This window comes from Rhinolophus sinicus, linkage group LG12, assembly GCF_036562045.2.
Source record: "Rhinolophus sinicus isolate RSC01 linkage group LG12, ASM3656204v1, whole genome shotgun sequence".
NCBI classification, from domain to species: domain Eukaryota; kingdom Metazoa; phylum Chordata; class Mammalia; order Chiroptera; family Rhinolophidae; genus Rhinolophus; species Rhinolophus sinicus.
Genome location: NC_133761.1, coordinates 14405813 through 14430746, shown reverse-complemented (window position 1 = coordinate 14430746; position 24934 = coordinate 14405813). Strand labels below are relative to the sequence as shown.

The 24934-nt window shown below is 34.1% G+C and overlaps 1 protein-coding gene and 1 pseudogene across 2 annotated transcripts in view; one reads left to right on the top strand and one right to left on the bottom strand.

The window, feature by feature from the left end:
- Positions 1 to 24934, top strand: part of MTBP (MDM2 binding protein) — a 67194-nt gene that overhangs the window by 9869 nt on the left and 32391 nt on the right. For both annotated transcript variants that reach the window (XM_019716845.2, XM_019716980.2), the window contains exons 8-11: positions 1137 to 1271; positions 3146 to 3240; positions 4306 to 4378; positions 8466 to 8583. In XM_019716845.2, coding sequence (XP_019572404.2) covers positions 1137 to 1271; positions 3146 to 3240; positions 4306 to 4378; positions 8466 to 8583 — 421 coding nt within the window. The remainder of the gene's footprint in view (positions 1 to 1136; positions 1272 to 3145; positions 3241 to 4305; positions 4379 to 8465; positions 8584 to 24934) is intronic.
- LOC109437799 (small ribosomal subunit protein eS25) lies at positions 11383 to 11763 on the bottom strand (annotated as a pseudogene).

The following is a 24934-nucleotide window of genomic DNA, read 5'->3' as shown; positions in this document are numbered from 1 at the left end:
AGGGTGACATGGGAGCATGAGTGGGCCCTTGCATTTCTGTAAAGGTTTATTGCACTAATTATTAGACTTTCCCTTTTCAATTCACCCTTAATAATAATGTAATAAAACCTCTGATAAGGCAACAGGAGTTAATGTGGCTGGGCCCCTCTTACTGATTTGAACACTGTTTCATCCATATCTATGGAAGGTGAAATCTGCAGGTTAACCTTTCTGCAGTGGTTTTAGTGTAAATAAACCCTAGAGATACCTAGAAGAATGCAAGATACCATCAGCTAGGAGAATTGCTTTTGTATTCACTTTCTGAAACTGCATGTTTATATACCGGCAACTTATGGCAGAGTTCTTTTCATGTGATTCTTTTATTCTCCTATGAATAGGAAATTAAATGTCCATATCTCCACAGGATGCATTTAAAACTTGAAATCAGTTTTTTTTGGTTTGTTTGTTTTTTGTTTTTGTGGAGAATAGCTTTTAGCCAACAGGCATCACAGTGGTTAAAGACACAGATGCTAGAGGTACAGTGCCTGCATGCAAATCCCAACTCTCTTTCTTAGTAGTTTTGTGTGACATGTTGGATAACATTTAGCCTTTGGTGCAACAGTTGTCTTCCTCTGTTAGAGAGGGATAATAATAGTTCCTAGCTGTAGATTTTTATGAGGATCGAATTCTATAAAACACAAAGTAACCACTCAATAAGTCTTAGCTATCATTGTTGTTACCATTACTATTACGTGTTAGCACCCCTACTATTACTGTTTCTGCAGGAATTGATCTTTTCATCCGCAACTTCTGTTGTTGCATGAGCAACTTCTGTTTCTGCAGAACTGCCAGACTGGTAGGAAGCCAGATATTGAACTAGTACATGTAAAGGAGGTTGTTTGGTTCCTTGATTGCATCAAATGGGGTTAATATACTCTTGTGGGCTGATAAAGGGCCAAGGAGAGCTTTTCATGAAAAATTCATGTGTAAGTTGAAATAAGGATGTGTACATACATGGAAGAACCACATTTGACCCAAGGAAAGAAAAGCAAATTTACATAGGGTTTTCCTCTCAACTGTTACATTGCAATAAGATGTATTAAATTTGTAACTTTATTCGTGATGTCTATAACTGTGTTCTCTTGGTTTCTTTTCAGTTTGGATTTGAAATTAGTTTTCCTGAATTCTGTTTAAAGGGAGTCACACCTAGGAATTTTATTACGTCTAACTTAAATACTTGCTTTCTTGACAAAAAGATAATACCATCAAAGGATAAGACTATTTTGCCAAAGGTAATCTGTGTTTAATTTTTTGGCTGTTATCCATTCATGCATATTTTTGTTCCTATAAGATATGTTTGGATCTTGAATTAACATTTAGTAATAGATGTGTTTAAGTGTGTTCACTTGCTTAATTTTTATTGTAATTTTAATTAAGTGCTTAAATTATACTGTGTTATCAGCATTGAATGTTGGCAAAACTATCATTTAGATTTAAAACATTTTTTTTTTTTAATGAAATGTTGCTAACTTTAGATCAGTATAGACCTGAAGCTACCGTTGGCTTGGACTTTCCTATGTGACCTTTCTAAGACTCAGTTTGGAGAGAGTATGACATAGTGGAAAGAGAACAGGCTTTGATGTTAGGTAGACCTGGGTTTGAAACCTAACTCTGTCACCTATTATTGTAACTTTGAATAGATTAACTCATTTGTGAAATGGAGACAGTAATAACTTATCTTACAAAGTTATTCTGAGGCTTAAATGAGGTGAGAGATTAGCATCTGACACAGTATCTGACATATGCTTCATTAATAATTTTAAAATAGTTCTTGTCCCATATTGCCATAGATTTACTCTTAAAATGCAAGTAATGATAAAATATAATAATTTAAAAGGGTTTAATTGGCTTTTTTTTTTACATTGGAAAAATAAGATAAGAGGTATTTATGTAGAAGCACTTTAGCAATCACGTTAAAAGTCCCAGTTCATACTCTGGTTTCTCTTCAGATCGTATAAATCTTTCGCCTTTTAAAAAAAGTCCCAGTTCAAGAATGTGCAAAACGTAACAGTAGTGAAGTTATAATGATGTCAGATTGATGGATAATATTTTCTGATCAAAGAGTAGTGCACAAAAAGGGCATATTTCCGGTGCAAACACATTTCCCAATAGTTGTTCAGAATTGCTTACTTTAAGTAATTTACTATGGCCATCTTTCACAGGAATATTCAATTTTTTCCCTAAAGATTAAAAACATAAAATTGATGACCTCCACTTCTCATCTTTGATAGTACATCATTTAAGTATGAATAATGTATCTAATTTTTGCTGCTATTGAAGGAAGTCTTAGGGTACAACCTCTTTAATAAACGGAAATCTCAGTTTCTCTCTTTCTCTCTCTTTCTCTCTCTGTGAAAATTACTCAGCTGTGGTGAAATCACTCAGCTTTCTGCAAGTTTAAAACTTCGTGTAGTTTCCTCAAGATGCGTTTGCTTTTATTTGACCTTCTTATGAAGCTCTCTAGCCCCAACTCCTGAAATATACCTGTTCTTCTTCATTAGCTAACTCTGAATGTAGTTGTTGACTCTACCCAAAGAATAGTGCAGTTTTGTTTCTCTGAGTGGAACTTCTTTGTTAATTAGCACTCTTGGCTTCCCTAGTTCTTTCTTTAATTTTTTTTACTATTTCCTCCAAGGATTTCGTTTTTTTTTTTATCTCTTTTTAAATCTCAGCATACCACTCAACCTAAGTTCATCCTGGAGTATTTTTTCTTTCTCCTTCTCAGTCCTGCAGACCCTCCTTATTTGTTCTTTGAACATCCTTGCCTCTTGGGTTATCTGTCTGTCTGGCTGAAGATGAACAGAAAAGGTTGAGAACCTTCCCTTTGTTGATGGCCTCTTTCTATAATGCTCATTTTCTTCCTATTAAAACCCTTTCCAGTTCCTAAGAAACCTCCATGTCTGTTTCTACTCTGAAAGGTATTAATAGAATTGAAATAAAAGAAACCCTTGTCTGCTATAGAGGATTAAATGTTTCATTTGCATAATGTGTAAATACCTGCTTTTTAAGATTCATTTTAAAGTTTTAAACCCTCATCACTAATTTGTTCACTTTCACTTTATTTATAGTATTTTAAAGCATTGCATCATTTTAATATCTTTTCTAGGTTTTCCATTATTACGGCCCAGCTTTAGAATTTGTGCAGATGATAAAATTATCAGATCTACCTTCCTGCTATATGTCGGACATTGAATTTGATTTGTATCCTTTCATTTACATCTTCATTTTACATTACATTTCTGCATCAGGTAGAATGTTTCCACATTTAAATGTTTAACCACATTTAAAAAAAATAATATTCAGAATACTTTTCATTTCCATTGTTTAAAGAGAAGTTCTATAACTTGCAAGAATATTCCTCCCTCAAGTACTGTATTTATACTTTTAAACTACGCAGAAGACTTCCTGCTATTGCTGCTTATAGCTTATTGGGTAGGGAGGAGGGAGACAAGTTAGGAATATTTGGAGAAAAACAATAATTTATATATTCCTAAAATGTTCAGATGTATCTCTTGCCATTGGCAGGATGGATATGTAAGTGTGCCTGTCCACTGAATCTTTTTATATACTTAAGTAAATATAAATGCTATCACATATATGTGCAAATAATCAACATATATAAAACTCTTAAAAAATATATCTAAGAATTTTAGAAATACACCTACTGTGTTTCCCTGAAAATAAGACCTAGCCAGACCATCAGCTTTAATGTGTCTTTTGGAGCAAAAATTAATATAAGACTGAGTCTTATTTTAATATAATATAAAACCCAGTATAATATAATATAACATAACATAACATAATATATGACTTGGGTCTTTATAATATAATATGATATGATATAATATAATACCTGTCTTATATTTATTTTTGCTCCAAAACACACATTAGAGCTGATGATCCAGCCAGGTCTCATTTTTGGGGAAACACGGTAAGACCAGAACATTTTATATAAAGAAGAAATTGTTGGCTACAAATGGAAAACTAGCATAGTGTCCTTGAATTTTTTGTTCAGAAGCTACAGATTTTACAAATCTCTTGTTCTGTTAGTTTATCGTAATGCTATTCAGAGTAGCACTATTTTTTGTCACATTTTCAAGATCAGAAAAACAATGATCCTTAAGGAAAGGAGTAACTGAATTCCTACAGTTAACATTTTTAACAAATAAGTGTGAGTGCCCCGTGAATTGGAGAATAGAACTTATATTCGGGAAGAGAGTGGGTTTACAGTTACTGTTCCATCATGTCTTTAACTCCTTGGTGCAGAGAATTGACAAAAAACAGTACCAAGAAGAATTCCTCGTTGCTGTTGGAGCAGATGTCTTCTCTGTGTGGCAAGGTATCCTGTTTTGTTTTGTTTTGTTTCTTTTTTAACAATATTGAAGGATGTTTGAGAAAGGGAAATACAGTTTGTGAATCTGTTTTGCGTGATGATTTGGTGTCTTTAACCATGATGTTGGTCCTAATTTATATTAAGATATTTTGAACTTTTCATAGTGACTCCAAAGTCCTCTGCAAACATGAAGTGATATTTCGTTTTTTAGAAGAGGTTTTCAAAAATAAGTTTCATGACTGGTAATTGCTATAAAATTTTAGAACACGTTAGGTTATTGTTCACCAGTTCCTTCAACATCTGATTTTAATTCTGTAAGGAGATACTCATATGTCTGCATTATCCTTTTCATGGTAGGGCAGGTAGGTAGAAGTGAGAAAAATTTCTAAAGCTTCACTGAATTATCATTTGTAAGTTTTCCGTTTTGCTTTCTTAATTCTGATAATGTTTAGGAGATTTGTAGCTACTTCAGCTATATATTATACAAACATATAAAATGATAATGTAAACTGATACTATGTTTCCCCAAAAATAAGACCTAGCCGGACTATTAGCTCTAATGCGTCTTTTGGAGCAAAGATTAATATAAGATCTGGTCTTATTTTAATATAAGACCAGATATAATATAATATAACATAATGTAATATAATATAATATAAAAGACTGGGTCTTATATTAATTAAAAGACGCATTAGAGCCGATGATCTGGCTAGGTCTTATTTTTGGGGAAACACGGTATTTAAAAATTTTTAACTACAACATAAAGAATTGTAAGTGGCCTAATCTATCTAAAGTCAAGTGCAGTTTTTAGTAGGAAAAACAACAAGTGCTTTTGTTTCTGATTATTTGTTCAACTACTGTGTTTCTATGAAAACAACTTTTAGTGCACAAAATATTCATTGGCAGTATTTACATAACATTTTCTTATTGGTTTAAACAACAAATGCACTATTAAATAATCCTGCTGGGAGAAAAATGATTTTTATCATTATGGTTTCTCCATGGTGCTATAATCAAATCTTGATTAGAATTCTCTGAGAAATTGATAAAGGAAATATGATTTTGGCTTTAAGATGCTTGACTATATGAAATGAAAATTTCATATGAAAATTTTTAAATGAAAATTTTTAAATGAAAATTTTGACTTTCAGCCTCTTTTTTCCATGAAATTATTTTTGAATTGTGCACCAAAGTATTTATTTTATGAAATGGCTTTTGAAAGAACAGCCTGAAATATAGTATTAATCTGTATTTTTATCCTCTAAAGAATACCTAACATGCTAAATGTTGAAATTTTAAAATTTGTCTTTTTTAATTTATCCAACGTATGTCTTACTGTGTGCCAAGCATTGTAGTAGATATTAGGGATCCAGTGATGCATTGTGTAGATGAAGATGCTATCTCATGGAGCTTACATTTATGTCGTAAAAATAGAAAATATATAATAAGAACTATGAAGAAAATAAACTGAGATAGGGTAATCAGGTGGGGAACCTACTTTAAACATAGATTAATAAGATTATACGTCTCTACAGAAATATGTACATAGAAGTGAAGTAGTAGAGTTATAAAAAGACAGAAAAAGACAAGAAAACACTTAATAAAAAATAAATCTTAATCCATCTAGTTATTGAAGATTGGCAACACTAATCCTAGGAGCAAGCTTAACTATTGATAGCTATTAATATTGTATTTTCAGTTATTTTGTTCTAAATTTGTTGTATTAGATTATTTTTATGCTTCTGGGACAATTACCATAAAATATTAGAATATATTTTATCAGTAAGAGACAAATAAATAGAACTTTACATATGTTTCTACTTTAATGCAGTCATAGAGATAATTTTTAGAAACGTGCGTTATGTAATTTAGCTAATACATCTCTGTGAAGCAGTTTATTTTCCTTTACACTGGGTCATAATTAGTCTTTTACATTTTTGAAAAAAGTAGTTTTGAATTGCATGCTCATTCCTTGATATAATTCTAGTGCTTTATAACTTGGTTTTCATTTATTTATTCAACATTTTTGGGGGGATGGGTAGACTGCCTGCTATGTACCAAGTGTTTGTTTCAGGTACTGGAGGGAATAAAGTGGATGAGGTCTCTCCCCAGGAAGGTTCCATAGTACTTAAATTCCAGTGATTTCTGTGATCCTAAGTCAATTTCAGAGCTTAACCAAAAATAAAAGGTGTGATTAGCCTCCAAATAAAACTAAAAGTCTTTAGAGTAAAGCTTATTTTATTAGCTCAGACAAGATAGGAGTGTTAGGGAACCATGACATCTACTAATCATATGGCCAGGAAATACATTTTTTTTTTAAGAGAGGAGAATTTGCAAGGCCTGAAACATGATTGTCATGGTGCCTGCTTGTTTGGAGGTGGGATGAGGGTGCCACTGAAAAGATGGCATCAAGTTTTGAATCTCAGGTTAGAGATGTTTTTCTGGCTTTTAAATTCTGTAGGTAGAATGATAATCTAAAAGGATCATTCTCAAGTCTCTCAGAATCTACCTACTGATTAGCATGTGAGTGAGAACAAGTTATCACGAGCCAAGCTTGTATGAATGCTGTGTAACAATTGACATAGATTTATTTTGTACAGAATTGTAGCTTACGGGATTTAGAAATGTTTATTTTCATATTTGTAGCAAATGCTTAATCAAAAATAGGCTATCTCAAAAATGTGGCCACTTATTTGGCTGTAATGGGTCAGGACACATTTATATCAGGCTATCAGTCATTGAACTGCATTTAGCATCTCTGAATTGTTAAGCTAGGACTATAATTATAACAATTATGTGATTGTTAAGCTATAAATGGGTCCCGATCTGGCATACTCATATTACAGCCTTTTCTATACTTTGTGTCATACAGTATTGCCATGCATTTTGGGCTATGAAGTCTTATTTATGTAAGAATGCAGTACTGGGACTTAGCGTTTAGAAGTTCACACATATAGCTTTTATACTTAATGATTATTTTCCATTGCTAAATATTTTTATTTGTAATGGCTAATGCTTCACTATGTAAAATACATTTGATTTAAAAAAAAAAGGTTATGACTATAATAAAAATACACATATTTAATTTTACCTTTTTTATTTTTCTCTTAATACACTTATTTTTATATTTGTTCATTAAGAATACATAAGTAAAAGTAATATATAGCAATAAAATTAGCACATTAATGTATTATTTGAGTATCACAAGTCTCATGTAACCCACTCATCTACCTAGGACAATTAAAAGTGATTTTGCATAAGATTTGAGCTCTATGGCTAAAGCCCTGCCTAAATTTCCCCAGAGTTTTTTTTTTAAAAAGGTATTTATTAGGATGTCCTGACTGTTGTAGCTTATGTTGTAAAATAACGGGTGAAATATGGCTTTCAGAGTTGCAATTTGTTTTAGTCAGTGCCTAATCAAACTTAGAATTTGCCTAAATATATTATGGTGGTTTTTTGGAAACATATTTAAAAAACATCTGTTTGCCCAGCTCTGGGAATACAAAGATGAATGAGTTCAGTTTGCCCATAAATCAGTCAGAAACTGCTGTTTGTTTTCTGGCGTATGATTCATGGTTTCTCTGCATGTTATACCTATTAGCATTACATCTCTGATTTCTAGGAACAAAAATTTTGAAATTGTCTTCCGAATTCTAATTTTGAAGCCAGGAACATAATCTATCCAATCAAAATGTAAAATTATGCCTACATGTGATAAAATCTCTTTATGATGGAATTCCTGGCCTCTCCTTAGTTTGCAGATATATAAAGAAATTATACTTGAACTGGAAGCAACTATTGCGAATAACAGGGTTTTTAGATATATATAACTCAGCAGAAAAGGGGTACCTGTAGGTTGGAATACCTTTCTGTTTTTGTTTGACTGGTTTTGAGCTTTTTTTGTGTGTGTGGGGGTGGGGCATTGTTTTTGGGGTTTTCGTTTTTGTTTTTTTAGTTTTTATAGCGGAGTTATTGGGAGAGAGCATTACTAAATACATGTCACATAGGTGAAATATGAATGGACTATTGTCAGATACTATTTAAGAATTAATCTCAGTGTACAGTCACTAAAAATATGTTCTGTTTTATTCAGATCGGTGCTCTTTTTGTATTGCCATGTACTATTAGTAACATACTTATTCCACCTCCCAACCAACTCAGTTCAAGAAAATGGAAGGAATATATAGCCAAAAAGCCCAAGACAATCAGTGGTAAGTAGTAAATCTTTAAGTTGTTTTAATGGTTCAACACATAATTTTTTTATCAAATGTGAAATGGAGATAACGTTTCTTCTCTAGAAAATAATATTTATTACTAGTGACTAAAAAGGACCCACTTCATTTTAAGAATTTTTACTAGCTAGCAACTACTGTAACATAAAGTATATACAACCTTATTCATTCAAAAACCATCAGTGACCTAAAGGCAGAACTTTCAGTTCATTAGATAGCTAATTATCTTGAACATGGGTTTCTTAGAGACAGTTCAGAAAAAAAATTTGTAAAGATGAAGTGATTAATTTATTATATGTTATATTTTAAAAAGTTGAGATTGCAATGTTCTGAAGAAATAAGTAGAACTAATTTAACAGCCTGATTATACGCTATACCATGTGCTAAGTACTTGAGAAATAGTGATTCATTTAATTTTTATAATAGCCTTATAAACTTATTTTTTACCCATTTAACAGATGAGGAAATTGTGGCTTGGAGAAGTTGGAGAGGTATTAATTGACAGAATCTTGGTTCAGTTCCTGGCTCTGCCAGTTAACAGCTCTGCAACTTCTCTAAGGCTTAGAACCCAGGCTCTAAATCACTGAACTGTGTTGCCTCTCTAATAATCTGTTAGAGTCAAGATGCCATTGTCAAAAATGAAACACTCATTTCTGTTATAAAATCAGATTATATAAATCCAAACTCTATTATTTCATGAGGTAATTGAAGCTCAAACTGTAACTGCCCAAAATCGTATAGTTAAAGTGTGTCCCTTCATACGTTGCTTCAGTGTAAATGTTATTCTTTAATTAATAATAATTTGTTTAAATTATTTTCAAGCTTACAGTTAGTTTTTGTGACCCATGCTATGATGAGGCTAAGAAATTGGAAGTGTGACATATCTACTTGGATCGTTCTAGAAGAAATCTCTAGAAATATTCCAGAGCCCTAGAATTTTTAGGGGTACAATTTTAAAGTCAGTGGCTAATACTGCACTATATAGAAAATAGGTGAGATAATAAAATCCATTTTAGTAAATACTGAATTTGAAATGTAAATAATCTATAGACTTTGAAATTTAGATCTGTATCTCTAGAGAGTGGTCAGAACTAGAGATTTAGATTTTGACTTTACCAGCTGTTTTGCTTATTTTGTAACGAACTACTCTAAAACTAAGTGACTTAAAAGAACAAACATTTTATTTGCTTATAGTTCTGCAATTTGAGCTAGGTTCAGCTGGACGCATCTTTTGCCAGTTTCATCAATGGTCACTGAGACGGCAGCATTGAGATTGTGGATTGTTTAGACTAGAGGTTCGGCTCAGCTAGGATGCAGGCATAGCTGTCTTTCTCTCTCCATATAGTCTCAGAGCTTTTTCATTGCCACGTAGTTTCCTCATGTGATCTCTGTAGCAGGCTAGCTGAAATTTTTACCTGGTGCCTCAAGACTCCAAAATGTACAAATGTCAAAGCTGCCAGGCCTTTTTAAAGCTTAGTCTCAGAATCACTTCTGCTATATTCTCTTATTTAAAGCTACTCACAAGAATGGCCCAGATTCAAGGGGAGGTGACTAAACAGGTGTGAATACTGAGAAGCCACCAATACAAAAGCCTACCATTGGTGTGTCCAGGTAATAGTTGAAGTCTTAGGAGTGGCTGGAAAAAAAACCATTACAGACATGACTAAAGAAGACAGCCCAGGATAGGGTCCTGAGAAATACCTGGATTTAAGGTAAAAATGCAGGAAAAGTTAGGAAATGATTTAGTAAATTGTAGTTGGAAGAGCCTAGAAAGTTATAATCATTAATATCAACATCAAAATACCATATATTGCATGATAAAGACTATGGTGCAAGGTGTGAAAATAGAGTCAAACTGGGTCATTACACTTGAAGAAGTAGATGCCTGGTTCTTTGTGAAATTTATAGTCAAGTGAGGAAGGTACTTTGAAAAATCATTATAAATCGGTTTAGCTGACAGGTTGAAGGTGAAGTGGAGGATACTTGCAGACTGTATGACCTGACATAGCCTTAAGAGTTCAGGAAAGCTTCCTGGAGGAAGAGACATTGTTAATAGAGATTATTGCACTGTATTAGTACAGGAAGAAGTACAGCTTTAACCCTTCTCAACTCCTCACAGAGAATAAATGTTTACCTGCAGATTTTGGCAGATGCTAAACAAGATCAGAAATAAATTTACTGGTTGCCAATAGAATCAACTTCACTTATACTACATGAAATAATGGGATAATATTTATCGATTTCTCAGCATTACGTGTGTTAAAACTTATTTATATAAATTGAATGTTAATATTTCCTAACTGAAATTGAGTATACTCTGGGCAGCCCCTTACTTATTTTTCTTCTTGTAATGTTTTCCAAGGTAATTTACTGATTGAGAATTTATTTTTAACTTAGTTGTTTGTTTTTTCTTTAAATTAAAGTTTATTGGGGCGACAATTGTTAGTAAAATTACATAGATTTCAGGTGTACAATTCTGTAATACATTATCTGTATCTCAAATTGTGTGTTCACCACCCAGAGTCAGTTCTCTTTCCATCGCCATATATTAGACCCCATTTACCCTCTTCTAGAGCCCCACTCTCTCCTCCCCCCTTACCCTGTGGTAACCCCTAAACTATTGTCTGTGTCTATGAGTTTTTGTTCTTTCAGTTGCTTGTGTTGTTCTTTTGTTGTTTTCGGTTTATATACCACCTATCAGTGAAATCATGTGATTCTCTTTTTCTTTTTTTATTTATTTAATGAAGTTTAATTTTTCAAAATGTACAGTTGGTGGGACCTGTTTTTCATGCATCTTCACCAGCAGCTGGGGCATCCCCACCCTTGGTGTTTCTGGTGTAAATTACTTAAGCTCGGTGCTTTGAAACTAATTTAATAAGTCCTTTACTAAGGAGCTCCTGAAGGGCTGCCCTAGTCAAGGCACCACAGATCTTCAGTCTCTCAGAGACAACAGCTGGGGTTATAAGCTTATAGTTGGGAACTTCCTTACAAAGTTTGTCATATGTCGCTTTGTCAAACAAGACTAGGTTATTGAGCTTGTCCCAAACTTTGCCTTTGGACCACTTCTTTTTGGCCTAGCCTCCAGATTTGTTCACTGGTCTTTGTCTTTCTTGGCCGACTTTCCAGCATCTTTCTTCTCTTGTCATCTTTGGGTGGCATGGCGAAGCGTGGACAGCAGCGGCTACGACTGCAGCTTCACTAAGGTGTCGGATGAAAAGGGAGCTCTACTTTTTCTGTCTGACTTATTTCTCTTAGCATTATACTCTCAAGATCCAAGTTTTGTCACGTATGGCCTTTATTATGTTATTTTCCTTCTATACCTATTTTGTTGCTTTAACCATAAATGGATGTTGTACCTTGTCAAATGCTTTTTCTGCATCAATTGATATAATCATATGATTTTTGTCCTTTATTTTGTTTATGTGATGTATCACATTGATGGATTTGCATATGTTGAACCATCCTTGTTCCCCTGGCATTTGATTTGCTAGAATTTTGTTTAGGATTTTTGCATGTGTATTCATTAGAGATATTGGTCTGCAGTTTTCTATTTTGTGTTATCCTTACCAGGTTTTGGTATCAGGGTAATGTTGGCCTCATAAAATGAGTTAGGGAGTATTGTCTCTTCTTCAATTTTTTGAAAGAGTTTGAATAGGACAGGTATTAGATCCTCTTTGAAGGTTTGATAGAATTCACTAGTGAAGCCATCTAGTCCCTGACTTTTGCTTTGGGGAAGATTTGGAAGACTGATTCAATTTCATTACTGGTGATGGGTCTGTTTAGATTTTCCAGTTCTTCATGGTTCAGCCTTGGAAGGCTATATGTTTCTAAGAACTTGTCCATTTCTTCTAGGTTATTGAATTTGGTGGTATACAGTCCTTCATAGTATTCTTGGATGATCCTTTGTAGTTCTGTGGCATCCGTGATAACTTCCCCTCTCTCGTTTCTGATTTTGTTTAGTAGTGTCTTTTCTCTTTTTATCTTAGTGAGTCTAGCCAAGGGTTTGTCAATTTTATTAACCCTTTCAAAGAACCAGCTCTTTGTCACATTAATTTTTTTCTATTGTCTTTTTGTTCTCTATTTCATTTAGTTCTGCTCTGATTTTTATTATTTCCTTTCTTCTGCTGACCTTGGGTTTCATTTGTTCTTCTTTTTCCAGTTCTTTAAGGTGTAACGTGAGGTTATTTATTTGGGATTTTTCTTGTTTCTTGAGATAGGCCTGTAATGATATAAATTTCCCTCTCAAAACTGCTTTTGCTGCGTCCCAAAAATTTTGGTAGGATGTTTTTTCATTGTCATTTGTTTCTATGTATCTTTTGATCTCTTCTCTTTTTTCTTCTTTGACCCGGTCGTTCTTTAAAAGTATGTTGCTTAATCTCCACGTATTTGTGGTTTTTCCTGCTTTCTTTTTGCAGTTGATATCCAATTTCAAAGCCTTGTGATCAGACAATATGCTTGGTATGATTTCAGTCTTCTTAAATTTGCTGAAGCTAGTTTTATGTCACAATATATGGTCTATCCTTGAGAATGTTCCATGTACACTACAAAAAATGTATAGTCTGATGTTCTAGGATGAAGTACTCTATAAATGTCAATTATGTCCATTTCATCTAATGTGTCATTTAGGGCTGTTATTTCTTTATTTATTTTCTGTTTGGATGATCTATCCATGTTTGTCAATGATGTATTTAGGTCCCCTACTATAATTGTGTTTTGGTCAATTTCTCCCTTTAGTTGTGTTAGTAGTTGCTTGGTATATTTTGGTGCTCCCTGATTGGGGGCATAAATGTTGATGACTGTTATGTCTTCTTGTTGTATAGTCCTCTTTATCATTATGAAATGTCCATCTTTGTCTCTTGTTACCTTTTTTATCCTGAAGTCTGTTTCATCTGATATCAGTATGGATACACCTGATTTTCTCTGAATACCATTTGCTTGGAGTGTCAATTTCCACCCTTTCACTTTGAGTCTTTATTTGTCCTTGTAGCTGAGATGTATCTCTTGGAGGCAGCATATGGTTGGGTTTAGTTTTTTGATCCAATCTGCTACTCTGTGCCTTTTTATTGGTGAGTTCAGTCCATTTACATTTAGGGTGATTATTGATATGTGAGGATTTCCTATCATTCTATCTTTAGTTTTCTGGTAAGACTGTCTTCATTGTTTTTTGTTTGTTTGTTTGTTTGGTTTTTTTGCCTTTTTTGTTGTTGTCTATTATTTCTGTGTTGTAGTATTCTATGATTTTTCCCTCTGTTTCTCCTTTTATTACGTTATATGTTTCAGTTCTGGATTTTTTTTGAGTGGTTACCATTAAGTTTATGTAAAAGAAAGTTTGATATTTAGAGTATTCCATTTTCTTCAGCATGCTTAGTTTCTCTATTCCCATATTCAGGGCCTTTACTCTCCCCCTTTTTATGTTTGGTTGCTGCAAATTATCCCTATTGATGCTAGTCGAATAGCCGCCTTCAGTATTTCTTGTAGTGCAGGTCATGTGTTAGAAAATTCCCTCAGCTTCTGTATGTCTGGAAAGGTCTGTATTCCTCCTTCATATCTAAAGGATATCTTTGCTGGATATATTATTCTTCGCTCATATTTTCTCTCTTTCAATAGCTTCAATATTTGATTCCAGTCCCTCCTGGCTTGTAGAGTTTCTTCTGAAAAATCTGATGGTATTCTAATGGGCTTTCCGTTGTAGGTTACCGTCTTCTTTTCCCGGCTGCCTTGAGGACTCTTTCTTTGTTGTTGATTTTTGACAGCTTCAATACAATGTGGCTTGGAGAAGCCCTGTTGAGGTGGAGATAATTAGGTGTTCTATTTGCTTCTTGGATTCGAGAATCTAGTTCTTTCCACAAGTTTGGGAAGTTCTCATCAACTATTTGTTTGAATATACTCTCTGTTCCCTTCTCTCTTTCTTCTCCTTCTGGTATGCCCATTATTCTCATATTGGTCTTTCTGATGGAGTCAGAAAGTTCTTGTAGAGTTCTTTCATTTCTTTTTAAGTCTCAAGTCTCTTTCTTCTTCTTTCCGTGTCATTTCCAGATTTCTATCTTCGATGTCACTGATTCTTTCCTCCATCTGGTCAACTCTACTACCTAAGCTGGTTATTTCGTTCTTAATTTCTTCTATTGAGTTCTTAATCTCCAGAAATTCTATTTGGTTCTTTTTTAAAATTTCAATCTCTTTGATAAAATGTTCATTTTGTTCTTTGATTGTGTTTCTGAGTTCATTAAATTGCTTGTCTGTGTTTTCTTGCATCTCGTTGAGTTTTTTCAGAACTGCAATCTTGAATTCTCTGTCATTTAAGTCACATATTTCCATGTCTTTAAGTTCATTTTCTGGAGTCTTTTAATTTTCTTTCTGAGCTGTCTTCTTACCTTGGTTATTCATGGCAATTAATGATTTATTATTTCTCTTCCTAGACAGCTACAGGAGTGGGTTCTGTAACAGGTTGCTAGAAAGAGGTCTTTCTTTTGTTTTCCAGTAGGTGTTGGTAGAATGTTTTATTTTCTCTCTGACTGCAGCCTTTTATTCTCTCTCACACTGTAGTGTTATGTTTTCTCTGCACTATTCCAGCTTCTCACACAATGGGGGGATTCCCTGGGAGACGGGCTCCTCCTCTGTTAGTAGTTTGCCTGGGTCACAGGGCACAGTGTCCTTGTGTGTATGCGGAGAGCTTTTGAAGTTCCAAAGCTCTTCCTGCACCAGATTCAGAGCCCATGTGTTTCAGCAGCTCTGTTTACTCCTGCAGGGATCTGCTCAGATAAGTGGGGACAGAGGCGGGGTGGCTTGTGAGAGGTGGCCCAGAGCAATAGTGGCGACCACCACCACAGCCATTCCTGCTTCCATGGCTCCCTCCCCTTTGCTGAAACTAGTTGGGTTGCGAATTTGTGTCTGCGGTCCACAGTTCTCAAAACTGCAAATATTCTGTTCTTTTTATCTGACACGGCTACTGTTCCACTTCTAGCACCGGGCAGGTGGGGGCAGGGTGAGCTCTGGGAGGGTAGAGAGGGGGCGGCTAAACTCAGTGCCTAAGGCTTCCATTCTCTGCTCGGCAGTGGGGGCTTAAACCACTGTTTTCAGCCTTCTTCCCTCAGTCTTTGCTCCGAGGTCTCTGCCGTGAGCGTTGGGTTCAGCCGTGTTATATGCTGCCCCCTCAGCCCTGTGGGCCATAAGCGGAGCCCTAGCAGTCTGAGTTCTTCCCTCTCCCGCAGCTGTGGTAGTTCCGGGAAGCAGCGAGCTCGGAGCACTGAGCTAGGTCTGCGTCCTGCCCTCGTGTGGCCCCATCTCCGCACTTCTTCCTTCCCACCTCCCCTGCTCCTGCAATTTGCCCACCTTTAGGTGATTTGATTAGTGAGCCTCTTAGTCTTGCCTGTGTGCTGCATAGGGAGTCCTTTGTGGAGTTGCCATTGTTCAATTTGGTGTGAATTCCAGGGGAGATTTCCAGAGGCTCACCTCACTCCGCCATTTTTATGATGTCACCTCAGTTGTGGTGGTTTTTTTTATGTTGTTTTTTAATCTTTTTTATTTCATTGCAACTTTAAGAAAATACCTTACCGTGTGGCTTGATTTGATTTTTTAAAAAATTATAACCTCTTGAAATTTGGAGATTTATTTCGGTAAGTTCTGAATAAGATGGATGTCACATGATAATCTTATAAGCCAGATTGTTGATACTAATTAGGCTATATCATTAAGGGCAGTTTAAACTGATACTTTACAGTTTTTTTGTTTGTTTAAATCTTAGTAGAACAAAATCAAATTGGACATTTGATAATTAAGTAATAGTCCACCCATAGCCATCTGTATCGGAGAAATTATTCCATTGACAGGATTCCTTTTGTAAAAAGAGTAGCCACGTTTTAGCTATGATAAAAGTTTTAATAGCTCTTACATAGAAAAACTTCATATCCCATGCCTAGTGCGACTAAATAACCTTTCTCACTGTCTCAAATCAGATATCAACTCTCAGATCAGCTGCCTAAATGAAAACTGTTGTTTTCGGACAACCTACTGAATTATGCCCAGCTGTTCTCTGCTGTTGCCCTGCATGTCGCCTATCTTCCAAACTAAACTTTATACTGCTTCCTACAAGTACTCCCTGATTGATTCTTTTATGGTCTTGTTATTCATTCAGTCAGTCATCCTTTCATTCAGTTTTTTGAAGACTGAGTACATACTGTGTATCTGGTGTGGTACTATAATCTGGGATCAGTGATGAGAAAGACAGACTTGGCGCCTCCTCTCTTGGAATTAATACTGTAACATAGAAAATAGATATTGACAAGTAATTGTAAGTCTTACTTATTACAACACTGTTTTCAGTAGCAATCAGCTAGAAACAATCCCCAAAAGATATTACGTGAATAAAAGCAAGGCATGCAAAAGTTATTATGCTGACATCTGTGGTTAAAAAATCAGGTTGTATATATGTAAGCGTTTATACATATTTGTATATGCATCAAATATTCAGTTTTTCAACAAGTATTTTTATTGAGTATCTACAATATACAAGGCACTGTTTTACATGCTGGACCAACAGTAAGTAGAATAAAAGTCGTTGCCCTCAGGTAGCTTACATGATAGTGGAGATAATAACTTTCGTTCTTCTCCCAGATAATTCTATGGCTAGGTCTCTCAATTTTGGGTGGCCTTTACTCCAAAGTCATTTTCTGGAGTCAGGAGATTTATTTCGGTAACTTCTGAATAAGATTCAGGACCTAATTTGCAAGCCCATCCAAAATTACAAGTGGATTCTTCTCCTGACATATCCGTCTTCCCAGCTTTACTTTTTCTCCTTAGTACTTACCAATATCTAATATACTAAACGTGTATCTGTTTATCCCACTAAAACTGAGAAGAAACATGAAATTTTTTTACTTTAATTCATTGATTTATTCTTAGTGCCTGGAACAGTGCCTGACGCTTGCTAGGTATTCAAAAATATTTGTTAGATAATAAATGAAATATATATGTTCAGGTAGTAATAACTGCTTCTGAAAAAGTAAAAAAAGACTTTTAATGGACTTCTTCCATGCGGTGTGAACCAACATTTGTGCCCCAGTTTTTAATAGTTCCTTAGGTTTAACATATCATCCTTTGGTGAAATAAAATGCATACATATGTATTAGTTTGAACCATATAGTTGTGCTGTATTTGTATATCAAAAATTGTTAAATATCAGCATAAATGTCATATGGTTTGACCTGAAATAGAAAAACAATGCTCCATTGAAGTATACTTAAATTAAGAATAGCAAAAGAATGATTTTTAAAAGTGGTTTTTGGTGAAATACCCAGAAACCATTACGATACTGGGGAAAATGCAAACGAACTATATGAACAAATGCAATTAACTAAACCCTGTTACATTTCTGAAGAAAGACTTCTATATTTAAACCTGGATTGAAAAGTCAGTTCTATAATAAAAAGTGCCTGGCTCACCATATGTTGACAGAAAAGTTTTATGAAAGTGTCAAAAAATAGGATGTTGATCATTGCCAAACTTTATGTTACAAATGAAAAAGCTAAGTTACAGAGAAATCAAGAAAATTCTCTAAGGCCACAGGGTAAAATCAGAATTTTCACCCAAGTCTGGATGTATCTCCGTACCGTTGATGACAATTTTACATTTCTGAGTGTTGTTGCCTCATTTTTAAAAAAAAAATTAGAATTCTTTTGAAAGGAAAAAATTTAAGGGTGATCTTGGAAAAAAGAAAAGTCTCTTTATTTTGGCAGAGATGAAGTAGTCTCCCAGTCGGCAAAAATTTATTGTGTATTCAAGGCATTAGTCTAGGTGCTAGGAATTCAGTAGTGAACACTATCAACCAACTTCACTCCACTAAATTTGACTGGTCACAGCACTCAGCAACATAGTCGTCTTCTTCAAGGACATATGGAACATTCTTCAGGCGAGACCATATATATCTGTGAGGCCATTAAATGAGGCGCAATAAATTTAAAAGGATAGAAATAATACACAGTATATTCTCCGATTACAATGGAATTAAATTAGAAACCAGCAGAAATGCGAGAAATACTTTAAATATTTGCAAATTAAAAAGCATTCTTCTAAATAACCAGTAGGTCAAAGAAGAAATCAGAGGGGAAATTAGATAAAATTGTTTTAACTGAATGGAAATAAAAACAAAACATAAATCTATGTGAGGCAGCTAAAGCAGTACTACTGTGTTTCCCCGAAAATAAGACTTGGCCAGATATATTATATAAAACCTGGTCTTATATTATATTAAAATAAGACTGGGTCTTATATTAATTTTTGCTCCAAAAGATGCATTAGAGCTAATGGTCTGGCTAGGTCTTATTTTCGGGGCAACACAGTAAGAGGATCTTAGATGCTTAGAATAGGAGAAAGATCTAACATCAATAATCTAAACATCAACCTCAAGAAGCTAGAAGACTAAATCCAAATAAGTAGAAGGAAGGAAATTAGACCAGAAGTCAATGAATGTAATACTGAGGACTATAGCTAACAAAAGAAGTATACGACCTGTGCACTGAAAATGATGAAGCATTATCACTCAGTTAAGGAGATATACTTAAATGTAAATGGAGAGATACACCATGTTCCTAAATTAGAAAACTCAGTATTAAGATGGCACTTGTCTTCAAATTGACTTATAGAGTCAATCCAATATCTAACAAAGTTCCAGGCGGACTTTTCATAGAAATTGACACACTTATACTAAATTTATATGGAATTACAAAGGACCTAGAATAGGCAAAAGAACTGTCTTCAAAAGGAAGAACAACTGAGAACTTACACTCCCTGATTCCCAACTTAATGTGTTATAAAGCCACAATAGTCACGACAGTGTGGAATTGGACTAAGAATACACCTCTGTCAGTGGGACGGGATAGAGAAAAAGATGGCAACAGGAAAAGGATAGTCTCCTTAATACAGTGCTGGTAGAGTAGGATATCTGTATGTAACAAATTTTATACATATGTTAGACTTTTACATAAAAATTAACTCAAAATGGATCATGTACCTAAAGGTAGGTACGAAAACTACAAAACCTCTGTAAGAGAACATACACACCAAAAGGACGATCTGTCAAAAGAAAATGCTGTAAAGTCACTAAAATTAAAAATGTCCCTCTTTTCAAAAACACTAAAGAAAGATTTTTAAAGGCAACTAAGAAAAAAATACTTTTAATCATATATCTAACATATACCGGAGGTGCCAAAAAAATATTTATAAGTGGACACTTGGGTCAACGTTGCTCAAGCAGTAGTTCACCTTAATCAGAAGTGTCTGGACACTGAGGTAACCACTTTGAGCACCTCTTGTAATTGCAGACGTCAAACGTGATTTGTATTTATCTTTTGTTATTGGTATATATCAAGTATTACAATTTTAACACAGTTTTCCTTTCTTGTAATGTGTATACATTTTTTTGGCACCCTGTGTGTGTGTGTGTGTGTGTGTGTGTGTGTGTGTGTTTGTGTTTAAACTCAATAAGGAGACAGCCCAATTAATAAATGGGTAAGAGAGTTGAATAGACATTTTACTAAAGATACATGACTAGCTAATAAAACACATGAAAGATGCTCATTATCATTAGTCTTTAGGGAAATGCAAATTAAAACCACAATGTGATTCTATAATACACTCACTTGAATGGCTATTTTTGAAAACAGTGACTATCAAATGTTGAGGAGGAATTGGAAAAACTGCAAACCTCACACATTGTTGGTGGGAATGTGAAATGGTACAGCTACTCTGGAAAACAGTTTGATAGTTAAGCTTACGCTTAACTACACAGCCCAGTACTTTTGAAGGTATTTATCCAGGAGAAATGGGAACATATGTTCACTCAAATGCTTGCAAGCAACTATTTATAAAAGCAGTATTCATAATAGCTAAGAATTACCGTGTTTCCCTGAAAATAAGACCTAGCTGGACAATCAGCTCTAATATGTCTTTTAGAACAAAAATTAATATAAGACCAGGTCTTATATTTTATTATGTTAGATGAGACTGGATCTTATATTAATTTTTGCTCCAAAAGACGCATTAGAGCTGATTGTCTGGCTAGGTTTTATTTTCGGGGAAACACGGTAGAAACTGCAAATATCCATCAACTCATGAATAGATAAACACAGTTGGTTTTGTCCATACCATGGAATACTCCTCAGCAATAAAAAGGCGTGGAAAGTTTTGGGTGTACCTAAAAGTGCTAAGTTTATAAAGTCAGCCTTAAAAGACTATATATGATTTCATTTGTGTGAAATTTCTATAAAAGGCAAAAGGAGACAGAAAACATATCAGTGCCTGCGGCCATGAGTAGGAGGAGAGATTGATTGCAAAGAGATAATGGAAGTTTTCCAAAACTGGATTAAAGTGATGGATGCACCATGTGTCATTTCTTTAAATTAATCAAACTCAGACTTTGATATATGTGTGTACATGTGCACATACAGAGGGTGCAAAAAAAAGTATACACATTTTAAGAAAGGAAAACTATTAAAATTGTAATACTCAAAATATCCCGATAACAACCGATGAATACAAGTCACGTTTGACTTCTGCAATGACAAGAGGGGCTCAAAGTGGTTCCTATCAGCATCCAGACACTTCTTATTACTGCGAACTACTGCTTGAGCAACAGTGAGCAAAGTGTCCACTTGTATTGTCACATTTTTTTGGCACCTCCGGTTTGTATATTAATATTGACTGTAACTGTTGGAGGCATGTGTGTTTGTGTGTGTCTGAATATGTACTTGCAATTATATTCTCTATTGACCCCTGGCATAAAAAAGCCATATAAGAGCAAATTTCAAAGAGAACATTAATTCACTGTTAAAACTGTATGGGAATCTAGATCTCTTTTAGGTAGTAACAAGATTTCTTTCATAGAGATGTTTATTTTATACCAGGGGTTAGTAGAGAATATAATTGTAAGTGCATATTCAGACACACACAAACACATGTGTCTCCAACAGTTACAGTCAATATTAATACATATATATACATATATATACATATTAATACATATATACACTTTTCAAAAAGTCAGAATATTCACTTAACCAGTATATCCTCTTTCCCTAGTTATCCTAAGATATATTTCTTTATATCATGTGGAATATTATTTCCCCTTTGCATGAATATGGTTTTGTTTTTACATTGTTGAACTGTTATACAACAACGGGGGTCCTACAGGATTCTAAGAACTGCTGCAAAGCATATTCATATAAAATATAGCTACGTTTTTATTATACTAGAATTTTGTTAATGAAAGTAATAGTGACACATCTCTTCGTTATAGTTTATATACTATTTTCAAAATTTGGTACAACTAAAGGAAACTTGCTGTTTCTGCTTCTCTCATTTTACCTGTCATGTAGATCCAAAGTGGATGTATGGATTTGGTGACGAGGGGCCATGCAAGCCCTTGAAAGTTGATAGTGTAAAAATAACAGATGAAAATAGAGAGGAATTTTCTGTTATCATCATTTTCCCTTATTTCTTTAGGAAGAGCTATGAGAATTGAGTAACTATGCTAATTGTAAATCTGCTACTCTGTGTATTTACATAAAAATTATTTAATAAGTCTTCAATTAACACCTGCCATATCTGGAACAAATTTTTTAAATGACTGCCTAGTCATAACAGTTAGGGGAGTTATTTAAAATAAATACTTTTCTTTTGAGGAAAATAACATTGTTGTCATTATAGGCTTCAGCAATTATAGTACTAATAAAGGTGACGGAATTTAAATACATGTGAGAAGGATGACGTGGATTGAAGAGACACCTATAGCTTGAGTTTGCAAAGTGCTAAATTGGTAAATGAATTAAGCAACTCTTGGCAAACCATAGTTTTAAATACAGCTGGTAACAAGTGCTTTTCCTTTCTAATAATCTTTATTTAAATTCCTTTTCCAAGATTGATGTTTCTGAATAGCATTAATATCTCTATTTCAAGCTAATTGCAAAAAAATGTTTTTTTGTGTTTCATGGTTTTTTTGGGGGAATAGACTTTAACCCACAATAGGCTCATATATGTCAACTAAACTACTACAATAACCTTATAGTAGATTTCTTTTGCTGTGTGTATATAAACACTGTATATATGGAGGTGCCAAAAAATGTGTACACATGACTTATATTCATCTTTTGTTGTTGGTATATATTGAGTATTACAATTTTAATACAGTTTTTTCCTTTCTTAAAATATGTATACTTTTTTTTGCACCCTCTGTATATACATACATATGTAAGTATATATTTGATATACATATACATCCCAAAATTCTAAGAACTCTTTGTGATTAGAATACTACATTCCTAAGATAATTTTAAATTTTAAGAAAAGAGCTTTGTTGTGATGTAATTCACCCACTATACAATTCAACCATTTAAAACATACAATTCCAGGGTTTTCAGTCTGTTCACAAAGCTGTGCAGCCATCACCAGTCAACTTGAGGATGTTTTCATCTATCCCAAAAGCAACTCCATACCCTTAGGTAGTTACTGTGCAATCCCATCACCTGACGCTCCCATCCCTTCGTCTGTTTTCTGTATGGATTTGCTTGTTGTGGACATTTCAGATAAGTGCCATCATACAATATGTAGTCTTTAATGACTGGCTTCTTTCACGTAGCATAATGTTTTCAAGTTCATCCATGTTGTAGTGCATCCCAGTATTTCATTCCTTTTTATTGCTAGATAATATTCCATCATTTGGATATACCACATTTTATTTATTCTTGTATCAATTGATGGACATGTGGGCTGTTGACACTTTTGAGCATCATAAATAATGCTGCTATGAATATTCATGTACATATTTTTGTGTGAATGTATCTAAATTTGTATGGATCATATTTTGTGTGAACATGTTTAAAATTATTTTGAAGTGGAATTACTGGGTCATATATTAACAGTGCGCTTAACTTTTCAAGGAACCGCCAAACTTTTGTAAAGTGGCTATACCATTTTATATTCTCACCAGAAATCTATGAGGGTTCCAGTTTCTCTACATCCTCATCAACACTTGATATTATCTGTACTTTGGATTATAACCATGCAAGGGATGTGAAGTGGTATCTTTGTGGTTTTGATTTACACAACCGTGTCGGCTAATGATGTTGAGCATCTTTCCATATGCTTATTGGCTATTTGTGTATATCTTGGAGGAATGTCTGTTCAGATCCTTTACCCAGTTTTTAATTGAGTTGTCTTTTTATTATGAGTTGTGGGAGTTACTTATATATTCTAGATACAAATCCTTTATAAGCTATATGATTTACAAAAATTGTCCCTCATTCTGTGGGTTGACTTTTTTTTTAATTGGTAATATTTATTGAGCAATTATTAGTCAATGAGCTAAGTGAGCACTTTCCATGCAGTATTTCACATTGAATCTTCACAGCAGTCTTGTCATGGATAGTTTTTTTTTAATTAATAAACTATTTTTTAGAGCAGTTTTCAGTACATAGCACAATAGAACACAAAGTACAGAGTGTTTTTATATAGTCCATGTCCCCACACTTATATAACCCCCTCCATTATCAACGTCCTACACTAGAGTGGGGTATTATTTCAGTTGATGAACCTAACTTAACACATTATTATTAAAGTCCGTAGTGGGTTGATTTTTTTATTCTCTTCATGGTGTACCTTGAAGCACAAAAGTTTTTAATTTGAATGAAATCCAATTTTCTGTGTTTTTTCTTTTGTTACTTGTGCTTTGGTATCACAGTTAACAAATCATTGCCTAAGCCAAGGTCATGAAGATTTATGCCTTTGTTTTGTTCTAAGAGTTTTGGAGTTTTAGCTATGATTTATATCTATGATTGATTTTGGATTAATTTTTGTATATATTCTGAGGTAGAAGGGTAGGGTTCCAACTTCATTTTTTTGCATACAGATGTCCCGTTGTTGCAAATCATTTGTTGAAAAGACTGTTCTTTCTCCTTTGAGTTGTGTTGGTACCTTTGTTGAAAACCACTTGGCTGTAAGTGTAAGAGTATATTTCTTGACTCTCAATTCTGTTAATCTGTCTGTCTGTCCTCATACCGATACCTCACTGTCTTGATTACTATAGCTTTGTAGTAAGTTTTCAATCTGGGAAATATGAATCCTCTTTCATTTCTTTGCTCTTATCACACACTCACATGCTCTTCATTTCCCTGTCCTCCCAGAATGATCACATAATAATTTCAGATTAATAATCATTGTTTTTGTTATTATGCTTATGTAATCAATCGCTATTCACAATTGAGCCATGTAGCATATCTTATTTTTTTCCTGTACGGTATTTTGTTTTATCTAGAGTTGTTGATTCTTTTTTTTTTTTTTTTTT